Source organism: Montipora foliosa, chromosome 14, assembly GCF_036669935.1.
Source record: "Montipora foliosa isolate CH-2021 chromosome 14, ASM3666993v2, whole genome shotgun sequence".
In the NCBI taxonomy this organism is placed as follows: Eukaryota; Metazoa; Cnidaria; class Anthozoa; order Scleractinia; family Acroporidae; genus Montipora; species Montipora foliosa.
Genome location: NC_090882.1, coordinates 8,567,587 through 8,586,657, shown reverse-complemented (window position 1 = coordinate 8,586,657; position 19,071 = coordinate 8,567,587). Strand labels below are relative to the sequence as shown.

General features: G+C 38.0%; 1 protein-coding gene across 1 annotated transcript in view; it reads right to left on the bottom strand.

Annotated features, from left to right (window-relative positions):
- LOC137984870 (nuclear pore complex protein Nup160-like) overlaps nucleotides 1-19,071 on the bottom strand; it is a 46,536-nt gene that overhangs the window by 13,874 nt on the left and 13,591 nt on the right. The window contains exons 11-28 of the mRNA XM_068832191.1: nucleotides 18,818-18,916; nucleotides 18,076-18,180; nucleotides 17,463-17,528; nucleotides 16,391-16,490; nucleotides 15,715-15,776; nucleotides 14,636-14,739; nucleotides 13,633-13,698; nucleotides 11,335-11,429; nucleotides 10,155-10,321; nucleotides 8,536-8,669; nucleotides 7,633-7,700; nucleotides 6,771-6,942; nucleotides 4,918-5,123; nucleotides 3,461-3,543; nucleotides 2,532-2,627; nucleotides 1,253-1,347; nucleotides 1,048-1,144; nucleotides 38-143 (exon numbers count right to left, since the gene is read on the bottom strand). Of these exons, the coding sequence (XP_068688292.1) occupies nucleotides 38-143; nucleotides 1,048-1,144; nucleotides 1,253-1,347; nucleotides 2,532-2,627; nucleotides 3,461-3,543; nucleotides 4,918-5,123; nucleotides 6,771-6,942; nucleotides 7,633-7,700; nucleotides 8,536-8,669; nucleotides 10,155-10,321; nucleotides 11,335-11,429; nucleotides 13,633-13,698; nucleotides 14,636-14,739; nucleotides 15,715-15,776; nucleotides 16,391-16,490; nucleotides 17,463-17,528; nucleotides 18,076-18,180; nucleotides 18,818-18,916 (1,921 nt within the window). The remainder of the gene's footprint in view (nucleotides 1-37; nucleotides 144-1,047; nucleotides 1,145-1,252; nucleotides 1,348-2,531; nucleotides 2,628-3,460; nucleotides 3,544-4,917; nucleotides 5,124-6,770; nucleotides 6,943-7,632; nucleotides 7,701-8,535; nucleotides 8,670-10,154; nucleotides 10,322-11,334; nucleotides 11,430-13,632; nucleotides 13,699-14,635; nucleotides 14,740-15,714; nucleotides 15,777-16,390; nucleotides 16,491-17,462; nucleotides 17,529-18,075; nucleotides 18,181-18,817; nucleotides 18,917-19,071) is intronic.

Below are 19,071 nucleotides of genomic sequence, written 5' to 3'. Positions count from 1 at the left end.
ATCATATACCTGTCACAAACAGGTGGATCTTCTTTACCTTTTCTGTAGTTTCCTCTAAACACATGAAATGCATACAGCATGTCATAATAGTTATGTGTCATGATGTCCACTGTGCGTGCATGGGACTCCACAATATCCTCAAACTAATAAAAGAAGAATTTATAGGATATGCATGCCGGTCATGCAAAACAGAATGGGGAGCAAAAGGTTGTTCTTTGAGAAACAGAGACGTACAATGTACCAAAGAATGCTCTGGAAACAATAGTGACCATGAAAAAGTAAAAGTGATTGAAATTTAAGTTCAAGACAAAAGTTGATAAATTCGATACCCTGTTCAAGACAAAAATCTCGAAAAACATACCCTGGCTGGCCGCCCCCCCCCCCCCCCCTTCCCCGGGATCTTCATGTTGCAGATCCCCTCTTCCCCCTCTCCCTCTCACTCACTTCCCTCCCCCCCAACAAACAATTTTGAGGAATAGCTTGTTTATTTCTGCTTGTTAATAAACAACATTGTCTTGGGTGGGGAAGGGGAACAGTTTTTTTAATCCAAAAGGGCAAAACTTGAGATAAGCCTCAATGACTTTTGTCCAGGATTGCAGCTAGTGGAAGACGGTTAGGAAGACACGTCTGTGCATCTGGATGTCTTAAACCCAATCCCTCTTTTAATACCCGTTTGTTTTTTTAATAAATATTTGTTGGTTTATTCCAGTTTTTGAACTGTAAATCACCAGAAAAGATTTGTCAACCCAGCCAGTGTCCATTTTGCGGAAATTAATGGATCGTTCAAAATGATGGCCAAAGTGCTGGGCTAACATGTACTTAAATTTAATTAAGGCACATCTTAATTGAGTTGAAGATCAGATACACTTTAAGGTAATGTTCATTATAGGAGGCATGCATCATTTAATGCTGCCCTTTACACTGTAAGTCTTAATAAATTGGTAATTCATTATTATCTGAATCAAATCCACAACACCACGTTTCTCAGATTTCATCACTAGTCTTTTTATCTCAAAATGCACTTTTATCAATGGTAAGGAAGCAAACCTCATCTTGCAGATTAATAAATGGATATTCAATCAGTTGCCTTGTTTGACCTCTTTCACAAAGAACCACCATGAATTTATGGAGACAGTCACGGCGTCTAAGATCAAGACATTTTCTTATCAGTTCCTTATTTAAAAATATAACAGTTCAACAATATTAATTTTAGGGTGCAAAAAAATTGCAAGGAAATTAAAAAAAAACCTACCTGACAGGATCAGGATTTGCGATCAAGGCATTGTATGCTAAATCGTTGTGACCTAACTCCAGATGGTGCTTGAAGATATTTGACCACAAATTTGGCTGCAAAAGCAAAACAAGGTAACAAAAAAGGGTGGGTGCAGTGTACAAAATTTGATGTCTTGCACCACCCATTTGACTTTAAAGTCAGCTGAATGGTGATTGGTCAGTCCAGATAGTCAACCTTAGCATACATGTACTGTAATAGACTAAGGTGTGTAAGGTCCTTGGATCAAACATCAGGATGACCCACATGATTTGCTATGAATCCACAGGCATTGACTTTGATGTACAAAACTTGATGTCTTTGACTTTCGTTGTATCATTTAATCAATGACTCCCCAAGGGCCTTTTGCAGGGCCATTGTAAAACTTCATTGACACAACAGAACAAAACAACTTTGAAGAATCCCAACTGGACAGAGGCAAACCAGTTGGCTATTTACGAATGCAGACGAGGGCTTGTGGCCAGAAAGGGTCCAAATCTAAATGCAAGCACCCTGATCACTCAGTCATGTCCTCTATTCTTTTTGAACAGTGAGCCAGGGTTCTTAAGGTCAAACAAATTTTTGATATATTGAAACTTGAAACTCTTAGCTGGCAGGGCCTTCACACAAGAAAATTAAGGGACTGGAATTCATAATTATAAGCTCATCTGTCAAAAGTACCTGTAACCATGGCAGCGCTCAGAAGCATAACATTCGAAAGAGTCTCTACGTTAAGCTTTAATTAAGTTAATTGCCTAAACTTAGAGAATGTATCCCTTTGTGTCAAACAGAAAGGAGCAATAAGTACAGTAATTATCGTAGTTTTCCACAAACTAGACACTATGATCAATTTACCAACCCCAGCTGACCCAATCGCAACACATCGGCCATTTTTACTGCCGGTTTAAGATTTTAAATTGTTTGCAAGCTATGAACAATGAAAAAATTTGAATTTCATGTCATTCTCCATAGCCCTTCCTTTTCTTGTTTGAAGGCCCAACCGGCTAAGAGAATCAAGGCAAAAGTAAAGAATCCGATCCTACCAACGCGTCGGCCAACACATCAGCTAATGCATCGGTCGACTGTGGGTCAACTGTTAGCTGACGCGTTGGCCGCTGTTTAATCTTATAATGTACCAGATGCGTCGGTGGTGCTTCGGTGGCGTGTCAGTGACTCATTTGACATCACTGAACAGTGGTATCGGATTCTTTACTTTTACCAGAATCAGTGGGATCTGGGAAGATGAATGAGTCACACTCACAATATTTGGATCGTCTGGTGAAGCCATATCAAGGGCAACGTGAGCAGCACGGATGACAAAATCAGGTGCATCAAATTGTTCAAATAACTTCATGACCTGCAAAAGAAAGAAGTAAATTTAATGCAGAAATCAACATTATTAACCGGCTGAAAATAATAATTCCATGGACGCCATGGACAATGAACCACTGAACAATCAGTTGAATTAGTTGAGACTTTTTTGTCTCTAAAAATTTGGTGTTGGCCCTCTGTTTCAGTGTCACAGCTTAAATACATGTATGGTCAAATGGTCTGCTTTCATCTTCGGACATGTGATATTCCCTTTCTCACTCAAAAATAATAATCAGATGTCCCTTTTCATCCTTAGAGCTATGTAAAAAATATTATTTGAGACAACTTTTCAAACACAGTTTGCTTCAGAATGTGAGTTTGTTGTTCACAACAAAACTGTCAGCAGGAACAATGCAAAAGCCTTAAATAATAAATATGTCACTGAATTTTTAGCAGCCAAAGGGCAGAAGTTTGTAATTGGACTGATGCAGAGACTTCAGATCTGAATTTAAGCAGTTTAAGAGTACAACAAACTGGAATTAAGTGCAAAAGATACCTACTGTATAATGACTATAAGAAAATTAATGTTGGACACTGACTTTGAACGTCAAATGACGTTCTCAAAAAACTTGGTAAAGACATTTTGACCGAAAACCTTCGGTCATCCTCGGTTTGAATTTGACAAAAAAGCGACAGCTTCTTTCAACGGTTCATATGTGCGTGACTACAAGCCTGAGTACACGTGATCTCTGTGCAACATGAGGAAAATAATGCGAGTGAACGTCGTTTGGCGTTCAAATAAGTCAGTGTCCAACATTTCTTATAGTCATTACGCAAATTCCTGACAGCAATTTCAGCATATACCTACAGTAACTGTACCTTGACATAAAAAAGGACAAGTAGACTTTGGGTATCTGTGGCATCACTTTGAATAACCTTCATCATGAGTAAATCCTTGGACCCTATTTTTTAATCAAGACAATGAACTTGTAAGATACAACTTTTGCCAATTAAACAAAAGGGAGAAGTGATCCTCACATTTATCTGGCAATTACTTTTAAGAATTTGACTCTCATTAGACACCTGAACAATTCTGATGGCTTCGACAGGATTCAAACCCATGGCCATTGTGATGCTGGTGCAATGCTCCACCAAAAGCCACCCAAGTTATGGTCTGGCCAATTTGTTGGGCTCGTGTGTTTCATGAAAGGACTCACTGAATGAATAAAACAATAGGTGCAGTTACACTCACCATGGTAAATGCCATTTTCCATGGTAAATTATCCCGCGGTGCCTCACACTTGGGTTTTAGTATACCGCGTTAACTAGGGGTCACACGTTACGAAGATTACCGAGGTAAAACGAAATCTCACGCAAGTCATTGGCGGGAAATTTAATCACAACTTCATCATCATAGCGATTGGCTCTTGAACCTCGGGCATCAAAACACCCTTCCAACTTCCCACGTTTAATGTCATGGGCACTTCCACTGATCTTTTTGACATATCCATGGATATTTAACACGGGAAATTTACCTCGGGAAGCGTCGGTCACACTACTAAATACAGTTTCCCGTGGTAAAAAGGCAATTTACCACGGTAAAAGTGCCCCGTGTAACCACACCTATTATTCATTTTGACTGTGGTACAAACTTTGTTTAATATTTTGGTGGATTCACCTCAAGGAAGAAGATCAATGCCCAAGGCATCAGTATCTTTTGTCTTTCTTTGATACCTTAACTCACATACATGTACACTGTATTAGCTTTCTAATAATATACTGTAGTTACTGTACATGAAAAAATTACTTGATTCTGATTGCCTAAGAGCACTGCAGTTCAGGTTTAACACCAGTGCAAACAAGTGTAATACCAGATGAGAGAGTGCAAAAAGGTTAATACAAGTTCAAATTACACATCAAAATTCTGGATTATGATTGGCTAATAAACAATTATAGGGTTTGGTCAGAACCAATCAAATATTTTGTTTTCAAATCAAGAGTATGCCCTGGTCCGGGTTGCTTGAAGCATGATTAGTGCTAACCAGAGTTAAATATCTACCTCTTAACCAATGGTTAGCGCTAATCAGGCTTGATCTCTGATTTCATGATACACATGTGTTTCTTCTGCTTATAACCATCTCAAATTTTTTCATGTGTATTATTAATGAGTATTCACATGATTTTTCTGGTGCAATTTGGAATAAATAAGCACTAAATTTTTTCAAAGACTACAAATTATATTTGAAAAAATGTCCTTGTGCTTATTTATTCCAACTGCACTCGAAATCATGTGATAACCTATAGAAATAGTATTGTAAAGATGAAATTACACGTACCAACTCCCCTTGCAGCTTTCAAAAAGTAGCCTAAGGCCTTTTGGTGTTCTCCTAACACCAAATGTGATTGGCCTACCAAGAAATGCCACGATGATTGACAGGTGTCACACCAATAACAAATCAGATTAGCATATTCTTGAAGGTGAATGTACTGATGACTAGAGAGCAAGAATTCTGGGAAGAGTGCACTCTGTCGGGATGGCCAGCTGTGATTCAGATGTTAAGGCAAACTGCAGTTTAACAAAAAGGTTAATTTACAGGTAATACACTCATTCATAGAACCGCAGTTTATCACCAAATGTCTGGCACATTAACAGAAATCAACCTGGAACAACGGCACTTGAGGGTTGCTCAAGACAAAATATACAGAACATACTTAGTACTAACATACTAACGTAACAAGGAATGAATAAGAACCATACGTACTTAGTACTAACATACTAAGGTACCAAGGAATGAATAAGAACCGTACGTACTTAGTAATAACGTACTAAGGTACCAAGGAATGAATAAGAACCATACGTACTTAGTACTAACGTACTAAGGTACCAAGGAATGAATAAGAACCATACGTACTTAGCACTAACATACTAAGGTACCAAGGAATGAATAAGAACCGTACGTACTTAGTACTAACGTACTAAGGTACCAAGGAATGAATAAGAACCGTACGTACTTAGTACTAACGTACTAAGGTACCAAGGAATGAATAAGAACCATACGTACTTAGTACTAACGTACTAAGGTACCAAGGAATGAATAAGAACCGTACGTACTTAGTACTAACGTACTAAGGTACCAAGGAATGAATAAGAACCATACGTACTTAGTACTAACGTACTAAGGTACCAAGGAATGAATAAGAACCGTACGTACTTAGTACTAACGTACTAAGGTACCAAGGAATGAATAAGAACCATACGTACTTAGTACTAACGTACTAAGGTACCAAGGAATGAATAAGAACCGTACGTACTTAGTACTAACGTACTAACGTAACAAGGAATGAATAAGAACCATACGTACTTAGTACTAACATACTAAGGTACCAAGGAATGAATAAGAACCGTACGTACTTAGTACTAACGTACTAACGTAACAAGGAATGAATAAGAACCATACGTACTTAGTACTAACATACTAAGGTACCAAGGAATGAATAAGAACTGTACATACTTAGTACTAACGTACCAAGGGATGAATAAGAACCGAATGTACTAACTTACTAACGTAACAAGGAATGACCCTAAATATGACGTCATCATGCCACGCCCATGGTTACGCAATTTGGGTATTTAATCAGTGGTTTGATAATTTGTATTGCTTTTTGCATCCAACCAAGCATGGTTTTCTTTTTATTTTGAAAAAAATAATTTTAATGTTCTTTTTAAAGAAATAAACAATACTGAAGTACATGTACCCATACCATTTTCAAAAAAGATGATTTGAAAAAATCAATGCTTAGCTTTATTCTGTATTTGGGGGTGAAACGTGCCATATACAAGAAAATTAATTAAATTTAAAGACTGCCGGAAATTTAGCTTTTTCTCAAACCGGAATTCAGTTCGTTTACACATGCGCAGTTGATCTGAGAACGAGCGTGAGGAAGGGCGAGGAAAACCTTCGATGGAAACAATAGTTAGTGCAGTGATTTTTGCTTGTGAGTGATATATAATGACGTCTGTCACCGGAAGTAACATTTCACTTCCTTAGCATTTTTACGCACAAAAAATCAGTCTGTGGGCCCTTAATGGGACACTCTGCATGTTGGATATCATTGAAAATTTAGTGAAGGACTTTCTGGTAATCATTCTGTTGATATTGCAGTCAAAGTTTATTAATATCAAGGATACAGCAGATCTAGCAAGGTGTAAACCCCTTGGTTAAAAAATGTTGACCACAGAAGGCCTGGAGCTTCATCTTGCATCTCCTGTGAAGTCTTGATGACATGGGCCAGGTGTCCTCGCAACTGTGTTCCTCCAATGCCACTCAGAAACAATTCACCAACAGTAAGGGAAGGATCATCTGTTGGAAGAGAGGTAGATATTGAAGCAATCCCTCAAAGAATCATTAATTTTACAGTACATGTAACAACAAACATAATTTGTAATGAACAGGTTCTTTTGATTGTTCCAGATGGCTAAAATAGAAAGGAACCTGTCAAAATGTCCTTTAGCTGTTGTAATAAAAGTGGGTTACTTCCAACACAAGAAAAATAAATTTCTTTCAAAACAATAAGATTGATTGCCAGAAAGTGATGCGGATACATTTTCGAGTGGCAGCTTTGTATCATAGTGACATTTAAAAACCAGTTCTGCTGCTACAAGATAGTTGCCGCTACAATTTAATTCAAAACCTCAAACATTAGCAGTTGAGTGGTCACATAAAAAAAATCTACATTATAATGATTATTATTTCTACAATGAGTTGTTACAATGTAGAAAACAACTCTGTAATTTTCTGTTACTAACAGTAGTTTTCAGTGTCAAAGGTGGAGCTGACAGTGTTTTTTCATAAGTTTAGTGCTTGAAAATCAGAGAAAAGGAGACCAGGACAATGTTCTTAAGGTCATTTGTAGGCAACATTTGGCTAACTTTGAGCAAAACTACATGATTGTAAGAAGTGGCTGAAAATAGTCACGTGCTCTTTTTAGGGATACAGCCGACAAAACGAAGGATTTACTGGTACATGTAATATCACAATCTCATGTCTTACCTAAACTTGTCTTTGAATCCATGCCCTCATTTAATTCCAGAGCTGCTAACTGTTTTAAGTTTGATTCACTGATAACAAAAATTGAACAGATATGATTTTGCTTGCAATCTTCTCCATAGTGCAAATAAACTACCATGATATTAATTTTGTACATGTATATTATAATAGGCTGCACTACTTTTCAAAATAAATTAAAGTGTGGACTATACATGGTTAATTGAACTAACATCCTCATAATATGTTTACATTTATTAAGTGGTAATCCTCAAATAAATTAATTTGCAAATTCTTAATTCCCAAGTATACCTTTGATACATGTGCCTTTGTTACATGAAGCCAAAACGAACATCTCGAAGGCTAAAAGATGATGGTTCAATCCATGAATCATACTGAGTCAACATTTCTGTCAATCTTGAAATTTAAACGTTTTGTCTCAACTGAAACATTTATCTCCAGCACCTTTCACAGTCCAAGAAAATTAAAGATCATAGAGAAAGCCACCTTCTTACAGGCTAACTTTTAAAAAATCGGCGCGACCCGATGCCGATATTTGGACGTGTTCCCTTAACAAACGAGATTATATTTATATATTATATTTATAACATCCATTATACATGTACGAAGATTTGTGAATCAACATTATTATGTGCACATTATTGCAGATTCAAAATTCAAAACAGTATCCTCAGTACCAAGCTCCCAGCCTTTCCACGCCCAATGGGTAAAATCATTACAGTGTACATGTATGTAAATACATGGTTCAATTGTCACATAAAATTTTATTTGTGAGCAAATAAATAAAATTATAATATATCAATTCACTTAATATATTAATTAAAAGACAAAGACTGTCTTACCATTTTCACCAAGATTGTGAATCTGCCTACTGGAAAAAAAACTTACACAGCATTAGATGGTGTGGGCAAGGTTAGTTGCTCCATGATCCAGTGTAAAGCAACGTATGAACTCAATAGTGACACCGTTTGCGGAATGTAAACAGATGACACCTCTGTGGCTGTTCTGACATCTACACCAATCTACAAAAAAAAAAATTATTATCAATTGATTTTACTTTTGACAGGTCAGATCCAGCACTTGATAATAATAATGATGATGATGATGAGGATGATGATAATAATAACAATAAGAATTTATTATTATAAAAGACCTTGCAAAAGACATCTGTCCAGGCCTCTGCATAATTATACATGTACATGTACATTTATCTTTAAGAGATTTCTAATCTGCTCTACATGTAGATGCATAGAGGACTGGTTGTACACTGTACTCCACCTAGTGGATCTTCTACATGTACCCAGTACACTAATAATCTGTATGGTGAGAAACGTAAACATTATAATACCAACTTTATTCATTCACTTTGAACAATGAAAGGGAAGGGTACCCGCCCACACCCAGATGCCCATGTAGTTGACTGAGAGTCTATTTTGAAAGGGGAGGAAGTACCTGGAGTCTGATTGAGATCAACTGAAACTCAGCCCACATACGACCTCAGGCTGAACCCGTGTCGCAGAGGTGGAAGGCACGGTTGATAACGCTAATCCATACTGACTTCCCAAGTGGGTATTGTTAAAAATCGATGATGTACAGTATTGGTACAAAGACAATGCCCCTATTCCTATATTTGTTTTACGAGACATCTGGTTTGTCTCTTCTACTGGGCAAACCTGCCCAGAGGGAAGGAGCACGAACAGGACTCGAGGTCCTATGCGAGGTGCTCCACCCTACCCTATCCAGACCAGAAAGACCAGACCACGACACCGGGAACTACATTCCCTACTCTTTACGACAAGTGTGCGGGTTCTTTTACGTCCCACAGGATTATAAACATCGAAGGATTGTGAGACGGGACCTCCGGCTTATCGTCCTTATCCGAGAAGACTAGAGAGTAGATGTAATTACAAAGGCAGCACTTTCTCCTCAGTTATTTTAAGACCCTGAGTGTTGGTCCGGCCGGAGTTGAACTCACGACCTCCCGTGTGACAGCCTGGTGCTCAACCAACTGAGCCACCGGTGCGCGGTTATCACCACCAATCTCAATTATTGCATTGTTGGAAGTATTGGTTTGTTCTCTACACTGCTTCATGACATTTATTCTCTGGGAACTCTGTTCCTCAAAAACTTAAACATCCGATTTGATTTCAATGTACAGTGTTCCCAATTAGTTCCCTATTGCGAGAAGACTTGATATTTTTGTGGCTTTTTGTACTGTCTTGTACTATAAAACGATTCTCAAATGATATAATTTTGAGCAGCCATTTGCTGTGCTATTTTTGAAGCCATGACACTGAAACAGTTATTTACTGATTGACACATTCATCTACTGATCAAGGCGGTTTGAAAGCTGTAACACGTAAAAAAAAAAAACAACCGTGACAGGTGACATGCGTTACGGGTTCAACTGAGAACACTGCAGCTATGAATTATCATAAAATTTATTTCCATGATCTTTCATCAAACGTGGCAACATGAATTTAGTAAATAATTTGTTATTTAATTACCTTATTGATATTAAGCTTTGTCATCAAACTAAGCAGCACCAAGAGCTGTTTGCAAATAGACATGCGGGATGAAATCATTTGGCGAGAAGATGTGGAAAGTAGAGACAAAGAAAGTTCACTGCTAAAAAGATGACTACAGCTCATCGCATGATATGCTTCCGACCAGCCTACGATATAAACAACACCAAATTAATTAGTGTCAAGTTGAGTTAAAGCTACATGTACCAAGTTATTGCATCCTTCCAGCTTTAGTGGGGTGTGTCAGCACATATACTATAATAATGAGGACTAGTCCTAGTAACACCTCGAGGAATGCACTAACGTGGGCACCTAAAGGCAAAAGGAGGCAAGGGCGGCCGAGAGAAACGTGGAGAAGAACTGTGGAGAAAGAAAGAAACCAGCTGGGATGGCATTTGTGGGGGCCTGTGGTCGCATCGACGGCAGACCGGGATGGATGGTGCAATCTTCTGGCTGGCCTTAGGAGTCCTCATGGGCCCGATGAGGATAAGTAGTCAGCACTTATACATTTGGCATAATGACACGCTGAATTTCAGCCCTTCCCTGGCACAATCTGAAAAATTCGGAAGCAATCTTTTCCTGGATAAAAGACACAATGAAGGATGTCGCCTGTGGTACTACTGTTTTTTATGCCATACATGTACAAGGTGGTTCTATATTTTCAAGCCTGTGGAAATCATTACTTTCCTGTAGTGCTGTTTATTATGCTGTACAAGGTGGTTCTAACTTTCCAGTCTGGATGAAATGTCACATGAAAGCTACTGAGCAATACTTTGCAGTGGTGCTGTTTATTATGGTGAATACACTGGGTGTACATGTACACTGTAATAAACTTGCCCTGGTCTATAGATGAAATCCTAAAGTGAAACCATTCAGACAGAAGCTGATGGGCAGTTCTTTCTTGTGATACGTACATTTGAATAATAGTTACAGTGATGGTCTCAGTCCTTGCGCCTTGATTTTATTTTAATGATCCACTAGAATTTATTAATCCTTTTCCTCTTACGACTGATAATTATAGATTTTTTTACTCTGTCTAACGCTAGACGATTTTACTCGTCAATGGGGCGGCATTTCAGGGGTGATAGGGGTAAGTACTGCAACACCATGAAAAAAATGCTTTTCTCAAAATACTGATCTGTTAACAGTCATCTGCTCATACCAGCATCTGGCTTTGCATCCTTTACAACCCCCTGAATGTCCAATCCTCGAAGCAAGTAATCAAGACATTTGAAAACACCACTGACCTTGTGCAAACTGAAAAAAGAAAAATTCTTGCACACTTTTTCAATAAGAATTATAATTTTATTATTAACTTTAAGTTAATGATTTTTATACAGGGGTTTTGCGGGTCACCAGCGGCTACTCTTCCTTGATTTTCAATCAAGGCCTAGTAAAAGACAAGAGTGACTGCTGCTTAAATTGATTAGCCCAGGCATCTACTTCAAACATCATTGAAACCCCTGTTTATACATGTAGCTTCAAAAATTCATCCATGGGCACTAGCATTTCTGAGGAATTTCATCCAAGGTCAGAGAGAATGCTATGCTGTCAAGCAAGTGAAGCACTGAGGACAGAAAAATACCTCTCAATGGTATCTTCAACTGAGAACCTTGTTTAAGCCTGCATAGCATTTTCTTGGACATTAAATATTACTCTGGATCCCTGGGTATTAATATCATAATTACAGCTGGCAACAGTAATAATTATTATTCTGAGACTATTATTTTTCAATGCCAACTGCCTGATCACATCGGCTAAAAGAGGTGGTTATCTGTATGAACTAAGACAGATCTTGAGCACGCAGTATGCATGATCAACTGATAAAGATTTTCTCAAGTTGGCAATTAAGTGTGCAAGAAATTGACGAACAGCCATTTCCCTCCTTAAAACTATAATTACAGAAATTTAGGCAAAGTTAAAATTGAGACATTGCTGGCCAGCAGCGTTTCATGCAAGGGCTGTGGGAGGGGGGTGCCCCAAGTGTTGAGCAGGGGGCCACATGCTCAACGTTGCAGGTTGTTATGGATCTATTCATTGGAACTCAATTGTCAGTTGCAACACGTTATAAAATTTGCACTCTCTTTGGAATGTACTATGAATTGGTACATGTATGTATTGTACTGACTGCTTCGTCAGACTGAGTATGACTGCTGCCAGGTGGCAAACTGTGGTAGAGTTTCCTTGGCAGTCACCTCATTGTGTCTAGACATGCACGTTCAGCACAACTCTCTCAGCACCTAACCCCAAGCTCATCTTGCCGAAGAATTTAATAGGTGCTTAACAACCGCTGATTTTTCATCATTCAAATTTGTACCATCTCAGTGGCATGTTTTGAAAAAAAAAAAAAAATAATTATACAAGATTAAGTGTGGTGTGCTTCCACCCATTTTACAGAATTACCCTTCAAAAGGGTGCCCCTTTTTGTACATGGTAGTGGTAATGAAACGGTTTTGGTGCATGGCTGGATTTCAACCAATCAGCTTCCCATACACGTACATGTACATACATGTATTTATTACACATAACATGAGAATTTCATTCCATAAAGTTCATTTGTACAAATCTATACGCTTTACTTTCACAAGTGGAAAAGGCTTATACAGCCAATCAGAATGGCGTACAGTTATTTCACATGTGGAAGTATAACCAATCAACGATAGCGTAAAGGTGTTTCCATGCCAATAACTCGTGCATCTCGTGCAAATCGTACATGTACTTTGTTATTGAATTAAATTACATTTGCATTTGGTTCTATTGTTAGTGAGTTTTTGTTTCTAATTTGAGTTCTGAAAACTATTTTAATGAAAATTCTCGTCTTATGTGTAATAAACAGTTCACGACATAGAAAGTGCTTTGTACGGGGTTTTGTTCACTCGTTGTTTGTGTCAAAAGCCCTCACTCGCTCGTTCGGGTTTTTGACACAAACAACTTGTGAATAAAACCCCGTACAAAGCACTTTCTATGACGTAAACTATATATACCGGTATCTGGTGCTCTCCCAACAGAGCCGGTTGGTTCATAACGCATCATCATCATCATCACATCTTTCTTTACCCTTGGATTTTAGAGTAGCTTGATGTAGCTAACATTGTGGAGAATTTATCCTCCCAACCATGATATATCACAGACAGACAGATCACAACAACTGCAACTCCAAGCCCTGCTCTAGTTGCGAATGGTCTATGGCTTCTCTTACATTGTACATCCCACAGGGTTTTGTACAAAGTGTTTTGGTTGTGACGATCGAGGCTACGGTTCATCATCCTTCTCAGAGATGACTAGAAAGTCTAACCATTATTTTGCAGATGTAATTACAAAGGCAGCACTTCCTCCTCAGTTATTTAAAGACCCGGAGTGCTGGTCCGACCGGAGTTTTGTTTCCACGATCTCCCGCACAGTTTAATTGGAGTGATTCCCAACCAACTGAGCCAACCAGTCCGTGGTTGGCCTACTTTACCTTGTTTCAAGCTCCTGTTGAAATTCAAACAAAGAGTTCCCATCTAAATCCTGATGGTCTTCTTCACTGTAAAATATGAAAATAAAAAGAGAAAAATGTGGTACGTGGAGGAAATTATTACCACAAAATTAAGGATGAAATAAAGAAAGATTCACATGTAGCCTCACTTTCGCCACTGTTAGCATTGAAGTGCAAGATTAAGGTGACGGAAGGTCTTGCACAGTGGTAAGCACACTCGCCTACCACCAATGTGGTAAAAGGTAAAGTCTCTGCTTACGAGCCAGAAGGCTCATCAGGCCGGCGCTTATCTCCGGTTTCTGTAGCATGAAGCGACTAGGAGTATTTATACTCCCCCCTGGATGGGATGCTAGTCCATCGCAGGGTCACCCCCAGCATTACGCCGGTACCCATTTATACACCTGGGTGGAGAGAGGCACCGTGAGAGTAAAGTGTCTTGCCCAAGAACACAACACAATGTCCCCGGCCAGGCCCCGAACCCAGACCACTCGATCCGGTGTCGAGCACACTAACCATGAGGCCACCGAGCCTCCCACAATGTGGACCGGGTTTGATTCCCAAACCCTGGTTCACTACTCTGCTCTAAGAAGTTTTTCTCTGGGTACTCCATGAGAGTGAGACTTTTCGCTGGGTACAGTACTGTACGTGCCGCTGGCCTCTCAGAACCCCTACCTTTTTATAGTCTATTATTTTTATGGCCAATTATAGACCCCATCTTAGTCACTTTTGGGTAAATGTAATTTTAGTGTCCCCAACTTACATGTAGTCACTTCACTTACACGTAGTTCACCAACAGCCGACAAAAAGTGTTGGCTACTTTACTCAGAGAAGTTGGCCACCTTTTTTTCCTAAACTGAAGAAATTAAAGCCAGATTCTTTCAACCCTAAGATTAAAATTCATTTTGACAATGACAATAGTTATTTACTCTAAACAAACTGACAAACCGTACACCTGCATTCCTTAATCTACTCTGACAGCCTTTACCTTATGCTTGTCAAAAGTGAAGTGGCAATCTGTTCTGCTGTTAACGCAGGATTCAGCTGATATTTGACATCATTTTCGAGGGCTGACAAATGACCTGGAGACAGCTTTCAAGAAAGAACACAATGTTGAGATGTTAGCCCAGAATATGATGAAAAGAGATTCATTAATTTTATCAGCAACGACGCTTACTCTGGAGATGAAACTTTGTGCTTCTGGTCACTAGCAGACTTTGTCACACACTACACAACAAAGGCACATCACAGGCACAGATCCCTGTCACATGCACATCACAGGGTCACCTTCACAAAAATGTACTGTATAAGAAACACTGTAACCACAGCCATGTTGGTGTTTCAAAACAAAACAATGGCTTCTTTTTCTGTAACAGTTTCAGTACCAATAATTACGGCCAATGGTTACATTGAGTGAAAGCCTCTATACAGAACAGAGAAAAAAGCTGTACTTCTATAACAAAGGAAGCATTAAATAAATCAACATTGGTAGAGGGCTGGTAGGATGTGTTCACTCCTGCTATAAACGTGACTCAACAAAAAACTACCAACATCTTTTTACGAAAACCACCGATCTGTGGAATGGCTGGGAATTTACGTGTCACTGCCCCGCCCACTTTCGCTTGGAAATAGTTCAAATTCTGAAGAGGTACATTGTATTGGCAGAACTGAGCGTGTATAGAAGGCTCTATAATCGTGGAAAAGCTCTCGGAGAAGACTTGAGAATAAAGATTATACAATGCATTAATATCGGAAAAGGGGGACACAGGTTTCTTCGTGGGAAGTTTCTCCGAGATTGCCAAAGAAAACAGAGATAAATTTTGAAAATGTGTTTTTCCGTTGTTGCGGTTGTTAAGCCCGTGGGAAAGGAATTTCATCAAAATGTTTAACGAAAGTGGGCGGGGCAATGATTCGGTAAATCAGGGTCATTCCACAGATCGGTGGTTTTCGTACGTAGTACACTGTGAAGCCACTTTCTTCACTTTTAATTAACTTTGCTACACGTGTAATTCAAGCAACTCCAGCATAGGCAATACCGGAAAGAGAATCTTTACATTTACAAGTTACCTCGTGTGAAACAAGTTGTAGGACATTGCAAAAGTCTATGAAGGACGTTTTCAAGGTTTTCTCTACAAAATGACACAAAGTAAAAGAAATCAATACAGTACTGCATACAGTAAATACCTCTTACTAACCGAGTTTGAGGTCCGTACTGTAAGTTACAGACCAAGTTTTTTCCCGTTCATTTATGGCCCAAGCGCACGGGCCATAAATCAACTGGAAAAATGAGGATCCGTAGTTTATAGTATGGACCGAAAAAACAAGTTAGTAAGAACTTTATTATTATAATACCTCTGAGCACAAACGCAAGGAAACCAGTTGAAGTCAAGTGGAAGGTTCAACTGCCACAAAGATTGCCATGTCAAAATCCGAAAAACTTTAATCTTCTTGACTGTTTGAAATAGTTGCTTGCAAGATTCAAAACATTTTACAAGTTTATGTAACAGAAACGACATGAAAAACTTGCTACTGTAGATAACATTTTATCTAAATTTTAAATTTAGCATGCTGTACTACCTGAGAGATATACATGTAATAGGAAAAAGTTGTCATGTCCACACATTTCTCATGAGATGCAATAATTTTACTCTTAAAGAGATACATGTACATGTATGTATGTTCTTACTAGTACATGTCTCCCAATAATTGAATTAATTGGGAAATTATTGCCATTATTATTTACCAGCAAAAGGTTCTTGAGCTAAAAGACTGACATCAAGAGATTCAACGGAAAGGTGAAGCTGTTCAAAAACATCACATGGTCTAAGAAACGACAGCATGTCCTATAAAAAGAACAATAATAATAATAAATAATATTAATAGTTTATATGTTTTTCATTATGGTATTGATAGTTGAAATAAAAATGTTGACATGCTTCCATCAATGACCTCCTAGCTAACACTTCATGTAATAATATTATACAAACACAGCAACCAACGTACGGCAACTGGCTATGCATGCAATGCATGAGGCAACTGAATTAATTTTAAAAGTAAAAAGAAAGGGTTACATTTTTGCAAACGTTGGCTGTGTAGCACTTACATTTCAACAGAATTAACTACATGTATTGGAGGGTAATGTGAACTGCTAATTTTCTACCCATGTAAACCATGTGAGCTACTAATGGAATTGGACCCAAACTCTGATCAGGGTGGGAATTGAACCCACAACCTTTGGGTTAGATCACCACAGTGACTGCTCTACTGACTGAGCTACAAGGTCAGAAGGGAGCAGTACCAGGTACTGAGCTACAAGGTCTGAAGGGAGCAGGTCCTGGGAATTTAAGATGTCACTTTCACGGCAATGAACATGTACAAGTACAAGGAAGGGTTACGTTTTTGCAAACATTGGCTACATGTAGCACTTTCTTGAAACAGAATTAACTATTGGAGGGTAATATGAAGTGCTACACAGCCAACATTTGCAAAAACATAACCTTCCTTGTACTTGTACACATTCATTCAGAGAATTTTAGGATGAGTTCCAAAGGAGGGCCAAGAAAGTTCAATCCCTTACCTAGGAAGGGTCATTTTATTTTTGCCGCTTTACTGCAAATCTCCACCCCCCTCCCCCCTGCTAATTTCTGACAAGTGCCTTAAGTGTACTTGTCCTGGTGGTGGTGGTTGGTAATGACGATGATGATGACGATGGCGACAGTGAATGATAGGTTCCCAGAATACAAAATGTATGTATACAGTCATGTAACACCAATGAATAAATTATTTCATATCTCTTTTAAGAAAGAAAAGCTCACCTTTCTGATTAAACTGACTAAGCCTGTGTTGGCATCAGTAAAAATACCAATGGCTTTATTGGTAACCTGACAAAGACCAAAGAACAAACAAATTATTAATATACACAACTTTTGAATTCTATTTTTAATATGTAAACTTTGATGGTTTAAAATATAATAAGCGCAGATATTTTGCGAGTTGAGTAGTATACGAGCAATGAGCAAAATGTCCACAAGCATTATTACACGTATGTTAAACCATCCAATAAGAGATTTATTATTCCACTACAAAAAGGTGTTATTTTGCTTCAATTTCATTTGGTAAGAGTGTTTTGGAAAAAATGCATCATCTGCCCTTCAGGGTGCGTGCAAATGATGTAAACAGCACAAAAAGCCAACCAAAGATCTTTATTTGATTGCATATTAAACAAAATGACGAGTGACAAGCGATGACAAGCTAAATTCTCAGGCTTTGCATCTTGTTGAAAACAATTTCTTTCATTGAAAAACTCCCATTCCAACTGTATTTGCTCTGTTCTAAACCGGTCAAACCGGGACACTGCAGTGTATTATCGTAAAATGGCATAATAGTGGAATAATAAAGTTTATTATTTAAACAAAAATTAATTCTTACCTGGTGATACTGTACCACATAGCTATAGAACTTGTTCCAGCAGTGTAGCTGCAGATTACTATACTCGTCATGAAGCATCTCATAATCTGGTGCTGACATTTGAATCTAAGCAAAACACATGCATGTACATGTGTAATAAGACCTCAAAGCAATCACATGGCAATATTTTTGTTGTTCAGTACTGAAAATACTGGTATTATCCTGTACACACAACTGGATGTCCAAGCCAAATCACCCATGCAGCATAATCTTTATCATTTCGAAATTATCATTAAAACAAAAATTATACTAACAATTTTTTATTACAAAAAGGGTCTCATTTTCCAGAGAAATTTCATAAAGCAATTATGGTTGTAAGTGAGAGTTAACAGATAAATTATTTTTTATAAACACAAATTAGCATAATAATAATTATTATCATGTATAAACGTCATACATGACATTGTACTTAATAATAATAATTAGATTAATCTTCCCATGGATCAAGAACAAGAATTTGTCATGATTTAGAGGGGACAAATATAATTTAATTGACTGGAGGAGGTGCACAATAATTATCTTCTGTGCAACCCTAATGACTGTCAGATACATGAACATTTAGAGTTCCTACACTCTACCAACCACAAATCAAGTCACACCTTGGTACCAAAAATGTCTACTCATTAGGTTGCATTCTACTACAAAATAATGTCAAACACTATGATAAATACACACACGGTGATTGTGGTTAATTTGCACAAACCTCTGAATCAATAAGGTTGATAACAGCGTATTTAAGATCTCTCCTAGAAACGTTCTCATCCAAGTCACTGAAATTTGCAACTGGTAGATGCCTGTAAATCTGTTGAAAGATATAAAATTTACACAACAAATACTTGTCATCAATAAAAGTCATACAATACACAATAATAATTATTTTTATTATAATTAAAATAAATTATTTTTCCTTTTGTTTCTGGCTATTCTGATTCTAGTTGAAAAATGCAAGTACAGTAG